The 12,983-nt window shown below is 34.2% G+C and overlaps 1 protein-coding gene across 1 annotated transcript in view; it reads right to left on the bottom strand.

The window, feature by feature from the left end:
* Positions 1-12,983, bottom strand: part of CSMD1 (CUB and Sushi multiple domains 1) — a 963,767-nt gene that overhangs the window by 218,943 nt on the left and 731,841 nt on the right. Inside the window, exons 13-16 of the mRNA XM_054179968.1 lie at positions 12,417-12,599; positions 11,161-11,487; positions 8,330-8,524; positions 4,324-4,462 (exon numbers count right to left, since the gene is read on the bottom strand). Of these exons, the coding sequence (XP_054035943.1) occupies positions 4,324-4,462; positions 8,330-8,524; positions 11,161-11,487; positions 12,417-12,599 (844 nt within the window). The remainder of the gene's footprint in view (positions 1-4,323; positions 4,463-8,329; positions 8,525-11,160; positions 11,488-12,416; positions 12,600-12,983) is intronic.

Raw genomic sequence — 12,983 nt, 5'->3', positions numbered from 1 at the left:
AGATAAGAAATTGTGTTCTTGCAATTAAAGAAAAATGTAAATTATTAAACATTGGGAAAAGGGGAAATACATGGTGCATTACTTTAAAATGTAAATGAACTTTTCACTTGACGGAATTAACTAGTTCCCCAGTCACCATTGTATTTTACAGGTCAATTGGAATTGGTCATGTAAAATCATCTACACCGACACATCAGTATGGGTAACAGCAAGCTCAGATTTAGCAAGTATTTTATAGTCTCTCTGGTTCTCTCTCATGACTCTTTGAAAACCACAGCACATTCAGAAACAGGAAAACATTTGTTTGTTTAAACAGAGCTAATGACCACTTGGAAAATTATTTAGGTCCTTCAGGTTGTTTCTTTCTTTTCAGACAGGAAACTCTAGATTTACAATGCATTCAACCCAGCTTACGTACTCTAGTTGGATATGCTATTTCAAATTCAGATGATGGCTTTTACTGGTATCTGTTCACTCTGACAGAGGAACATAGGGCTTGCAGCATTTAGCTTATTCAGGATAAGTTTCTGTCAGAGAGGTCAGCTAGCATGGAATGGACTATAGCCCTACTATACATCCTTTAGCATGTCTAACAGGGAGATATTATTCAGCTTTCCTATTATGAGAGGTTGCCTGTTCACACTAACTACTGGGCATGCTTGATAGTTATTTGGGAGAATGCAAACTCAAGAAGTATGTTAGAAACTGTTTCAAAAATTTAATTGTACAAACAAGTGTGTTGTTCTGCCTGGGAAGGTTCTTTGCCAAAATAGTCATACTTGACAGTTTTGGGTATCTTTTCATAATTTCAGAAGTTATACATTGATTTACCTTGTGGCAGAAGGAGGAAAACAGACAGGTACTGTTAGCCTGGTTTAAATACTTCATCTGTACTCCAAGATCAAAACTTCAATTGCTTAATTATTTTGACAGTTACGTTTGTGGGGGATCCTAATTAGGAATAATGAGCTCTCAGCCAATAATTGTAGTTTTCGTAGCAGGGCAGTATGACAACAGTGGATTGCAAACTTTTGCTGAAGAGTGAAAATTGTTACAGGAATTGGTACCCATTGCAATGAACAAGTAGGTTCTTAAGTTCTCCAACTCAGAAATTTATTTCTAGTTCACTTGTCTGGATTTCAAGGTCTTAGTAAGGTAAGGGTGGTGGGTTTAAAATTGGAGTGGTTTTTTTTGCAAGTTTTGGACTGTCAATGTAATGATCAAATGAGATAACTTATTACTGGATGTTCTTCATCCTTACTGAAAGTATTTAATTAATAGGGTTTTTTTCTGGTTATTTTATTTTATTTTAATGTTTATTAGCATACTATGTTAGTAAGAGGTAGGACTCAGAGAATTTTAAAAGGACTTTCTCAATGCTATACTTTATATGTAGCTAGGAAAGTTTTGAATAAAGAGGTTTGGTTTATATACTGCCCAAAGAATTTTCATCAAAGTATGAAAAATCTTCCACAGTCAGTAGTTATCCCTCTAGTCCCTTTCCTTACGGCTAGAATCAATTAGCTTTTACTTTTTTTTGTTACCCTTCCAGGCACTGGTCATGATCCAAAAGTTAAAATGTCTTAATGTAAAATGTTCATAGGGTTATTCAGGCATCTGCTGCTATTTCTGGAAAGTTTCTAAGCATGACTGGAAAGTTTCTAATGTTTCAGCGTGGCAAGGTGCACTGTCTAGAAACAGTAAAGCTTCATTATCTCAAGAGTAAGGCAATTTACATTATGAATATCGCACTCATACAAAGTTTCATTCCGGAAGCTCTACTTGGGATGGCAAGTCAGATAGGAAAGATAGGGTTCTGCTTTCCCCAAGCTAGACAAAAAAAATGTACATGTCAGTTGAGAAAAATCAATTAATTGATCTTTTTTGTTTATTTGACAGTGATTTTGCTTACTGAGGTGTAATTTGCTAAAGTTGTATCAGAGAGCAGAGTTAATTTCTTATATGTATTAAAAAAAAAATAAATAACTTCCATCCAATTTTTACTCCAGTGTACCAAAGCCTTCACATTAGCAAAATAAAATCTCTTTATTACTATCGTAACCTTTCCAATGCATAGCACTTTTACTTTATAATGTCATATAGCAAAGCTATAAAAACTTAAAAACTTCCCAGGAAAACCACATAAACCTCCAAAGCAAGTAAGGAAATGTTTCTTATCTGTCTACTAAAATTGGTATGCTTGATGATAATATTGTTTCGTAATTGAAACATTCCAGGAATTGAGACAGGATACTACTTCTAATAATGTTGAGAAAAAGCTGGAGCTGATTAATTTTCTGCTGTATTAAATATATATATATATATATGATCCTGATTCTTTTTTTTTGTAATTAGGGTAAGCTCAAAATTCTCATTCAATTTCATTGCAATGCAATTTGTATATAAAGCTCTAGAATCCCATTAATGGAACCTGTGCGCACCTATCTAAAATTCAATGCATTTAATTCTTAAACTGAATCTATGGTACAGTATGTTTCCCATTAATTTCCTCAGAAATATAGTGGTCATACTGTTAACATCATAGTCGAAATATCTACAACTGCAGGCAACGCGTCTTCTTGTATAAAATTAAAACACTTACAACTAATATGGCTGTTTGTTTCACTGAATCTGGGAAGGCAAACCTGAACCTCAGACTTCTGGTGCTTAACTTAAAAAGCTGGTAAATAAATATAAGCTTATAATCAATACATTATGTCCTTAATGAGAAGAGGGGAAAGAAGAAAAAAAAAAAGCCAACATAAACTGGAAAATCTGGAACTTATACTGGATGCAGAGAAAACAAACAACCTTTTTTGTTTTAAGAAGTAACATGATAATTTTGTGAAAGCTGTTTAAACAGTTTCCATTCTTCTCTGGTATTGGTCATTTTCTGCTTGGCCTTGACCTTAATGATATAATATGAAAACAAAACAGGACTGGACAAAGGATATTGTAAACTAAATACACAACCTAATTTAATCTTCTCCCCTACATTATATTTCATGCCTCTTACCATGTTCACAAAAATCTTCTATGCATGCATTAGTTTTCATTCCTATTTCTTGACAAAGAGTTACCATAGTTTTAGCAGCTCAGTGACCAGTTTAGGTTCAAAATACATAATTTTATGTATCAAGGTGGAATTCTTTTTCTTACATGAAAGCTGGAGAGGGCTTTTTATAAAGCATGTAGCGATAGGCCAAGGGGCAATGGTTTTAAACTAGAGCAGGGTAGATTTAGACTGGACATTATGAGAGGTTCGTTATGATGAGGCTGGTGAGACAACTGCCCACGGAAGTTGTGGATGCCTCATCCCTCTAAGTGTTTAAGATCAGGATGAGGCTTTGAACAACTCAAGATGTCCCTGCCCATGGCAAATGGGTTGGAACTAGTCAATCTTTAAGGTCGCCTCCAACTCAAGACATTCTATGATTCTGTGTCTTGTAAGAATCATCAGAAATTCTTCAGTCATCCCTCTTTTTAATATCTTCATAACCTAGTATTATCAGACCAATTTTCTCCTCAAGATAATTTGTGAAAATGCTAAACCATTCTGAATATAACACAGATCTCTGCAGAGCACACAGAATTCCACTATGAGAGTTTTATTGTCTCTTAATGAAGGTTTTATTCATGCAAGGTCCTTCCTTGTATTAGAACAATGCCTAGCTTTCTAATAGCCCTTTGCACTGTGGAGTGAAAAATACAAAATTTGCAATTTCAAAGCTCAAGTAAACTATGTCTAACATATTCCTATGTTTTCTGGTACCATTGAAGAATCCAGACTACCAGACTCATATAGCCACATTTACTGTACTTCTTTGAGCTTGACCCATCAGCCAATTGCTCACTCAACACATTATGGACATGTTTAGCTATGTAATATATTTTCTATCAGAACAATGAAGTGGCAAAAAAAGCAACACAACAAAACAAATAAAACAAACATAGCAAAAAATGTACCAAACAAACAATATTAATACATTTTTTTTCCCCTAGGAAAATTATTCTCTTTTACAGTAAGACCTGGTCATTACCAGAGACAATATATATTTATATCTGAAAAAAAGTAGTCAGAAGTCCAAAAGATATCCCTATCCATGTGCTACAAGGTAGATATCTAAAGCAAATTGTTTAAAAAATAATAAAGACACTGTAAATGTAGTTTAAAACTTTAATTTTCTGATTGAGGAATAGTATTACAACTGATGCACTGTAATTTCTATTTCTGGTTTGAGTTTTTAAGGAATATTTTTCTTCTTCAACATTAAAACAAATATTTATGTCTATTCAATAGTCATTTGACTTTATGATTCTCACCTGTCAAAAGTAATCTTAACGGAATGTCCTGGTCTTGCTTCAATCACCCATTCACAGTTAAGTGAGTCCTTATAATATCCTGGCCACCCCGGTGGTAAGATAACACCACTTGATGCTGTCAAATGTCCACCACATGGTGCTGAAATAAAAAAACATGTATATTTGTATCATACAGTATTTCTAATACACAATTACATATTCTAAGAACAAATACATAAAAACATAGAAAAAGACATTTAATGCTAAAAGTACTTAGTTTTCTTCAGAGTAAGTTCTGCAGTGCATTTTATCATAGATAATTACTCCATACAAAAAACACAGAGCATGGCATTTGATTCCATCCACCTTTTTTCCATTAAAAAGTAATATACAATGAAAAAAAAATTATCATACATTTTTAGTTCTAGTATTACTCCACGTTGATGTGGAAATATCAAGTGGTTTCTAATATTTCAGTTTATTTTCTTTGTACTATGCCTTCTAATACCTGTTTAAGTAATCCTTTGGCACTGTGTAATGGATTGTTGAAAATATTTCACTGAATCTTAGAATGAGTGAGGATGGAAGGGACCTCTGGAAATCCTCTATTCTATCCTCTGCTCATTTCAGCAGATTGAACAAAACCATATCCAGCCAGGATCATGCCATTCCACCGAAGGTTAACATTCCGCAGCTTCTCTGGACAATCTGTTCAAGTGTTTGATCACTCACAGTGAGCTGAACAGAATTTCTTGTATTTCAGTTTGTGTCCATTGGCTTTTGACCTGTCACTAGACACCACTGAGAAGAGTCTGGCACCATTTTCTTTACACCATCTTATCAACTATTTATACACATCGGTAAGATCCCTTCTGAGTCCAGAGCCTTTCTCCTCCCATCTAGACAACCCTAGTTCTCTCAACCTCTTGTATGACAGGTGCTCCAAGTCCTTAATCATCTTTATGTCCCATCACTGGATTCACTGCAGTATGTCCATGTCTCTCTTGTACTGGGGATCCCAGGACTCCACATAGCATTCTCAATGTAGCCTCAACAGTGCTAAATAGAAGTGAAGGACCTCTCCTTTCCAGCCTGTCAAGGTCTCTGAAGAGCAATACAAGCATACTATGCATCAGCCACTCATCCCGGTTTTACATCTTCTGCAGACTTCCTTGAAGTGCATTCTGTCCCAGAATTCAGATAGTTACCATAGATTTTAAACAGTATTAGACCCAGTATTGATCCCTGGGTTACACCACTGTGGACTAGGCTCCAGTTGGGCTTTGTGCCATTGACCACAACCCTATGAGCCCAACAGTTAAATCAGTTGTCAGTCTACCTCACTGCTCATTTCCTTAGCCCTTACTTAATCAGTTTCTCTATGAAAATATTATATAATAGTGTCAAACATGTTACTAAAACTGAGATACGAAATAGCCGTCACTCTCCCCCATCCATCAGGCCACTCATGTCCTTGCAGAAGTCTGCAGGTTAGTCAGTCATGATTTCCCCTTCATAGATCCATGCTCACCACTCCAAATAACTATTTTGTTCTTCACTGTTTGGATATGTTTTCCAGGAATATTGCTGCATCACCTTTCCCACTGATGGAGTTGAGACCTGTAGTTCCTGATATTGTAGTCTTTTCCTTTCTTAAAGATAAGAATTTGCTTTCTTTCAGTTCTCAGGAACCTCTCTGGGCTAAATGATCTTTCCAAGATGACTGAGAGTGGTCTTGAAATTTGATTGGCTGGCTTTCTCAGAAATCTTGGGTTAAATCCATCTCAGGCCCATTCCTGCATGTTAAATTCATTGAAATGTTCTCTAACTTGATCCTCTTCCATAACAGGGAGAAAAATAAATCATTGCAACAGGGCTAGGAAAGTAATGGGGCTAGAAAGGAAGCTTTTTAAAGAGCAGAATGAGAGGACTTTGGTGTAGGATCAAACAAAAGTTGAAATGACTGAATGAATTTTGGGAAACACACTTTACAAAATTAAGCCATCAGAGTAGAGGGATTTGAGATGTTCCTTTTTACCCAAGACGATGGAGCAATCTAAACCAGGAATGTTTTCAAGGTCAGATAAATTTATCTTAGTATCATTTGTATTATCCTAAAGTAGTCAGTGGTTTCATTATCACCAAATGCCATATTGCAGTGCAGGAAATCCTGTCAATTTTCTTCTAAGTACTGATAAGCAAAACTATTATGTCATATGGAAATGAATAGCAACATGAATTTGTGAGTAATAAATTAACATTCCTAGTTTTGACTCAATGATTTTAGCATAAAAAAAAAAAAAAATATGACCACCAAAAGAGTAACCCCAAAAAGAACAACAAAAAAAAGCAAACCAACCAACCAAAAACAACAGCAAGAAAAACAAACAAAAAACACAACAAGAGAACTCAGACAGGTTATTTGATTTTATTTATGACTTGCAGTTGTCTCTGGGAAGGTTTTCTGGATTTAAAAAAGTGTGTGTGGGGGAAGCAACCTACAAAACACAAAACTCACACACTGAATTGTCTCTGGGGCATAATGACTGGGCTGGAAAATGGTATTTACATCACATGCATACAGTTAATGGTGAATGAAATGTATTCCATAGTGGTTTTTAAGTTAAACATTTTCATATTAAGATCAAGATATTTCAGATGTTGTTTGTAGAGAATGTTAAGCATAGAAAGACACCAAGCAGAGCAACAACAACAACAAAACCAAACCTTTGCTCAGAAATTTCAGACAACTAGAAGCAAACTGAATTATCACTAAACTAACTAGAAGTGATGCTTGGTGCACACTGCAATCCACACCCAGAAACTCCTTCAGTATCAGCTAGAAAGAGAATCTGCATCAGAAAAGAACACATTCTGAATGTAACTTAAAAAAAGAAAAAGATAAAAAGAAAAAAGTTAAGTTCCTTTGGGTTTTTTTCTGCTTAAAAACTAGGTAAGCATCCTGCAAGGTCCAATGAAAGGATAACAGAGCAGGACTTGTGTATTTTCTTAAAGAGGTATTTCTGTATCTGTTTTCTCTAACTTTTGTTTTTCTCCTCTAAGTGCCCATGTTGGATCCCATGTCTACATGTTTATGGAAATAAAATTACACAAATATTATATTGAACATTATTAATACAGTTTAAAACAGAAAAAATCACCATAGCAAAACAAAGCCAAACAAACAGGAAAACCCAACATCTTTTGGGGAAGGACTTCACCCTACTGCCTGCTTTGGAGTTGACTGGTTTTGCCCTAGGCATAAAAAAACCCCAACATGCTCCAATGCATAACCCATTACATTTCTTAATCAGGATAAGAAGTGCAAGGACACAATCACTTCCCTACTCCTTTTGAACGCATTGGTTTTGATACAGGCCAGGATGCTGTTGGCCTTCTTGGCCACCTGGGCACATTGCTGGCTTGTGTTCAGCTGGATTTCCACCAGCATCCACCATTACTGTACTTCATACTACAGACAGATTTAATCCTAGGTATAGCTCATCTTTACTCACATAAGCAAGAGGAAGCAAATAAATTTGAAATTTTTGATGGAATAAAATGAATATTAAATACAGCTCTGATTTTCATGATAGTTCTCAGGTTATCATGTTACATACAGAATTTCAGGTATACATTCATTCTCTGAAAATTTATAAAGCACAGTTATTAAAAGGACTTTTAAATAGAAACTTTACTTCACTTTGATATGTGGTAATTATATTCTTCACTATGTTACAGCTAAAACTGCTGAAGCAGCTATAACTCATAACCCAGTAATGATGGTGACAATCAGAACTTAAAAAGCATAGCAACCAGATTTTTAGAATGCTAATCTATTCCAAGAATATAAAAGCAAGCTATCTTATTCCTGTTATTGCTTTGTCATTTGACTGGAAGAGTGTTAAGACAAATTAATAAATTCAGCTAAAGAAGTCTTATTTATATGTGAAATTTGAAAAGTAAGCTACATTTAAATACTTTAATTATTCAAACTGCAGGTCCAAAGTAAAGATTATTCACTTACCTTCACAACGTGGGACAGTGGAGCTCCATACTACATTTCCATCTTGCATAATGCATGTTATAGATTCAGAGCCTTGTGTCTTCACAAAGCCATCATCACAGTGAAAGGAAACAGAACTTCCCAGAAGGAATCTGTCTCCAAAACGCCTTCCATTTACAGGAATACCTGGATCATGGCACTCATTCTGACCAAAGGCTGATAAAAAAAATAAGAAAACCAATAATAACAGCAACAACAACCACAACAGCAATAATAACAACCACCACCATCCTTTTAAATAATTTATCTGCTTTTCTTGGAGGGAGGAATAGCCTTTGATAGTAACACGATTACAACATAATTGAAACTATAGAAAAATCCTCAATTAAAAAAAAATCAGTATTAATGCCAACAACGTTCATACAGTTATGACATAGGTCAAATTCTGAATCATTTTAGATATATGTGGGTTAGATACACAAGAATATTTTGCTTAGATTTCCCTCTGTAAAAAATTATCTTAAAAGTCCCATTCCCACATAAATGGTTCTGTGATTTCAGCATAAACCAGGCAGCACAAGGAGGCACCAGGTATGGTCAGGACACCAAGCCTGTCATGGTTCAAGGAACATCTGGATGTTGCTCTTAGTCATATGGTTTTGTTTTAGGTAGTCCTGCAAGGACCAGCAAGTTAAACTTGATAATCCTCATGGGTCTCTTTCAACTCAATATTGTCTAAAATTTTGTGTCTAACATTGTAGTACATCTGTTGAATTGCCAGTATTAGTCCTGAATCTTAGTTATGTTTCATCAGTAAATCAATAAATTACTTTGATCTTTATTTGATTTAAAACATGAGTGGAAGTATTTTTCCCCTACAACACATACAAGGTTCAGAAGTACTATCACTTTGAATTTAAACTAAGAAATTCCTGCAAATATGAAGGGTGCATAAATCAACACTCCCACTTATCATCTCAGTTTTCCACTATGGAGGCATATGTTATTTTCAATAATTCTAGTACACAAGGCATGCATTAAGTTCAGTGGCAACACCTACCCTAGTAAGAAAGGTGGCATGGAAAGTTCTTTTACATAATACCTGTATGATCAGGACTTTCAGTGAATTTGATCCATGAGTATTGTATCTCTGACTGCACAATTATCCACCTTGAAATAGTAAAGATTGTCCTTATCACAGTCTGCCTTTACTTTAGTAGAATACATGTGGAAAAAGGGATCTGAATAATTTCAGACAGTAGTAGACTGAGAATTCAGTCCTCACATTTTCTGGTAAGCTTTTAATCTCTACAGTCTTAGTTAAGAGAAAAAAAAAAAAAAAAAAAAAATCTCTATTCTCTTCCTGTCAGTTTTCCAAAGAAAATAATTTCTCTGAAAGCAAACAGAAAAATCAGACCACTAACACTTAAAAAAGCTTGCCGTCCATGAATCCCAGATTTATGTGGGCCTTCTTTCTAAGCAAAGCAAGGAAACACCTTGGGCCTGAACAAACACTGTTTATTGGTTACCTTAACTGACACAAGATAGGAACAGCCTGAGATGTGATAAAGAAAAAATTCAATGTCAATTAACCTCTCCTATAACCTTAAAAGAGAATTTTTTCCACTAAGAAGATAATCACCATATAAGTAATTTATTCCAATGACTAATAAAAGTTTAGGAGAGTTAGCAGTCTAAGGCAAATGTAACATCATCTTCATGTAGAAAATATGACTAGACTTTTCAGTTGAGAGTACTGAGTAATTTCCTTTCATACCAACCAAAAAAATCAGAATGATTTATACTTTCAGTAACTCTCTCTATCTGTGTGACCACTCGGTCCACATCTAACAACTTTTGAACTTGCTCATAAGTTGGAACTAAACTTTGTGCATTTGAGAATTGCATCATCAAAGATACTACATCTTAAAAATTCTTAAGTAACAATGATGCCCAAATTAGCATACTCTGACAGGAAAGACTTCTGCATGAGATCTGTTATGATCTTTGACAAAACAGAGGATAACTATTATGTGTATCCCAAAAACCAGATCTAGATTCTTAGGGGTCTGTACTCTTAGATAATACACTGTCTAAATGGGAGATAAAATGCAAAAGCAAAGTAAGTTCCCAGAGCTATTTATTTGCAACGACATTCAAGTGGCTTTCTATACTTCCATGCATTTTAGATTAAATCCATGGATTTTAGTTTTATACCTCTGTGAACTTATTCCTGATGGTCATACTGGAAAGTGTATTAAATCATTTACAGTGGATGCTTTGATCTGAATGATCTGGGCTTTAGTTACATGCTCTACATTTACATAGTGTCAGCCATAAAGGCCCTTAAATAATGAAGGGAATTCCTCAGCACTATAACAATTTAAAAAAATAAATGAAAAAAGATTCAGATAAGACAATGAATATCAGGAGGATGGCTGAAAGCATTACCATTTCCTTCTGTTCTCTTTTTCATTATTATGAAGAAAGATACCCTCATTTTAAGACTAGAGGGAAAAAGAAAAAGAAAAAGAAAAAGAAAAAGAAAAAGAAAAAGAAAAAGAAAAAGAAAAAGAAAAAGAAAAAGAAAAAGAAAAAGAAAAAGAAAAAGAAAAAGAAAAAGAAAAAGAAAAAGAAAAAGAAAAAGAAAAAGAAAAAGAAAAAGAAGAAAAAGAAAAAGAAAAAGAAAAAGAAAAAGAAAAAGAAAAAGAAAAAGAAAAAGAAAAAGAAGAAAAAGAAAAAGAAAAAGAAAAAGAAAAAGAAAAAGAAAAAGAAAAAGAAAAAGAAAAAGAAAAAGAAAAAGAAAAAGAAAAAGAAAAAGAAAAAGAAAAAGAAAAAGAAGTTGTTCTTACTTGTGTAAGTGATATTAAATCCTCTTCCAGTGGTAGAATGATCTGACTGGAATTCAAGTCTTACTATGTGCCCACTGCTTGCCAACTGAGAAGGGACCTCATTGCCAGAGAAAGTGCCAAGAGGTGGTAAATCTGAAATGCCATCATCTTTTACCGTAAGGTAGTCAAATTGAGGTTCTACATCAAAGTCATTGAAAATCAGATGAATTCTGCTTCCAGGCTCTGAGATAATTAACCAAACACAGTTCATATTGTTCCCATACTCCTCAGGGTAATTTGGAGAAAGAATAATTCCAGAGGGTGTGGTGAAGTTGAAGAAACATGAGACTAAAGAAAACAAAAATAGATTCTCAATATATTATCCATAAACATTATAAATTCTTGTCTATATTTTTTATTCTTGTGGAAAAGGATACTTTGGAAGCTTGGGTATCAAAACTACAAATGCATGTTTTTATTTCCTCCAGTGAGGTTAAGTGATTGCATGACAGCCTGAAGGATATTATTTAGAAGCATACAGAGAATGACAAAAAAGTTAAAGTAATGCTTGATGTCTCAGGCATTGGTAAAATTAGCAGGTCTGTTGTAAAATGAAAATGCAACTTCCAAGTTTAAATGTGAATTGTTTTTCTAAAGAAAGGTGTTAAAATTTATTTACCAATCCAAATGATCAAGCACAAGAGCCAATTTGAAGAACAACAATGATCCATCTATAAGCTTACTTGCAAACACATTTTATCTTTAAAACAAAATTCACAAGTAATGACCTTACCTCGACATTTTTCACATTTGATATACTTACATTCTTTATATGCATTTTTATATTTTATTAGGATAACAGAAAATTACCCCAATCCTTTATCACACATATCTGTATCTTGCTTTGAACTGCCAGGATTAATGTATATGTGCCACAGAGTCCTTTTGAACACTTATACGCTATTAGAAGTTGCTCATTTAGAGTCTAATTTAACACACATTTACTTTAAGAGTGTTAAAGGGTTCAATTAAATATAAAAAGAGGGGAAATAACATTTGAAAACAGTCTAAATTACATTCCCCATAACTGAGCAACTATCAAGCTAAATAAAAATACTCATGTGACTGAAAAAGTCTTCAAAGTCTTTTGAAACATTTTTCTCTTGGTTAGTCCTAAATGCTAGGAAAAGCAAGAGGCTAAGGCCAGAAAAATATTTTTTTGGGGAAAAACATATATATATATATATATTTATATACACACATATATATATTCTTACAAACACAGCTGGGTTTGTTGCCAGACCACTGGTTGTTTTGTTGACATGTAATTGTTCTCTCTCCCACCAGTTCAAAAGCTGCTTGACATTCAAAAGTAAGTGTGTCTCCATGCAGAAAACTGTTGCCAGTCCTTTTTCCATATGATGGAATTCCAGGGTCTCCACAACCTCCTTTCTCAATTTCTGAATATAAAAAAAAATTGAACACAATAAAGAAAATACATTTTAAACGATTTATATGTCAGTATCAGATGTGCTTTAAAACTACTTGGCATTATGTCCTAAACTATATTTATAGTTGAAAGTGAACTAGAGGTAAATGCTGTAAAACCACATTAGGATCTAAAATCATTTCACAAGCTAATAGTCTCCACACTTGCATTACTGAAGATAACAAAATACTCATGCTTAACTACACGACTGCACTGAATTGCAACATCTTTGAAGGAAAATTTATAAAGCCAGTCTCCATTCTCCATTAGTATGGTGACATACTAAGTGCAAAACATATTTCTGGTAATGAAGCACTAGTAATAAAGAATTGCACTCTCATATCTGCAATTCCAT

The sequence above is a fragment of the Dryobates pubescens genome, chromosome 3 (assembly GCF_014839835.1).
Source record: "Dryobates pubescens isolate bDryPub1 chromosome 3, bDryPub1.pri, whole genome shotgun sequence".
NCBI lineage: Eukaryota > Metazoa > Chordata > Aves > Piciformes > Picidae > Dryobates > Dryobates pubescens.
The sequence above is the reverse complement of the archived record's forward strand: the minus strand, read 5'-3'. Positions and strand labels throughout refer to the sequence as shown.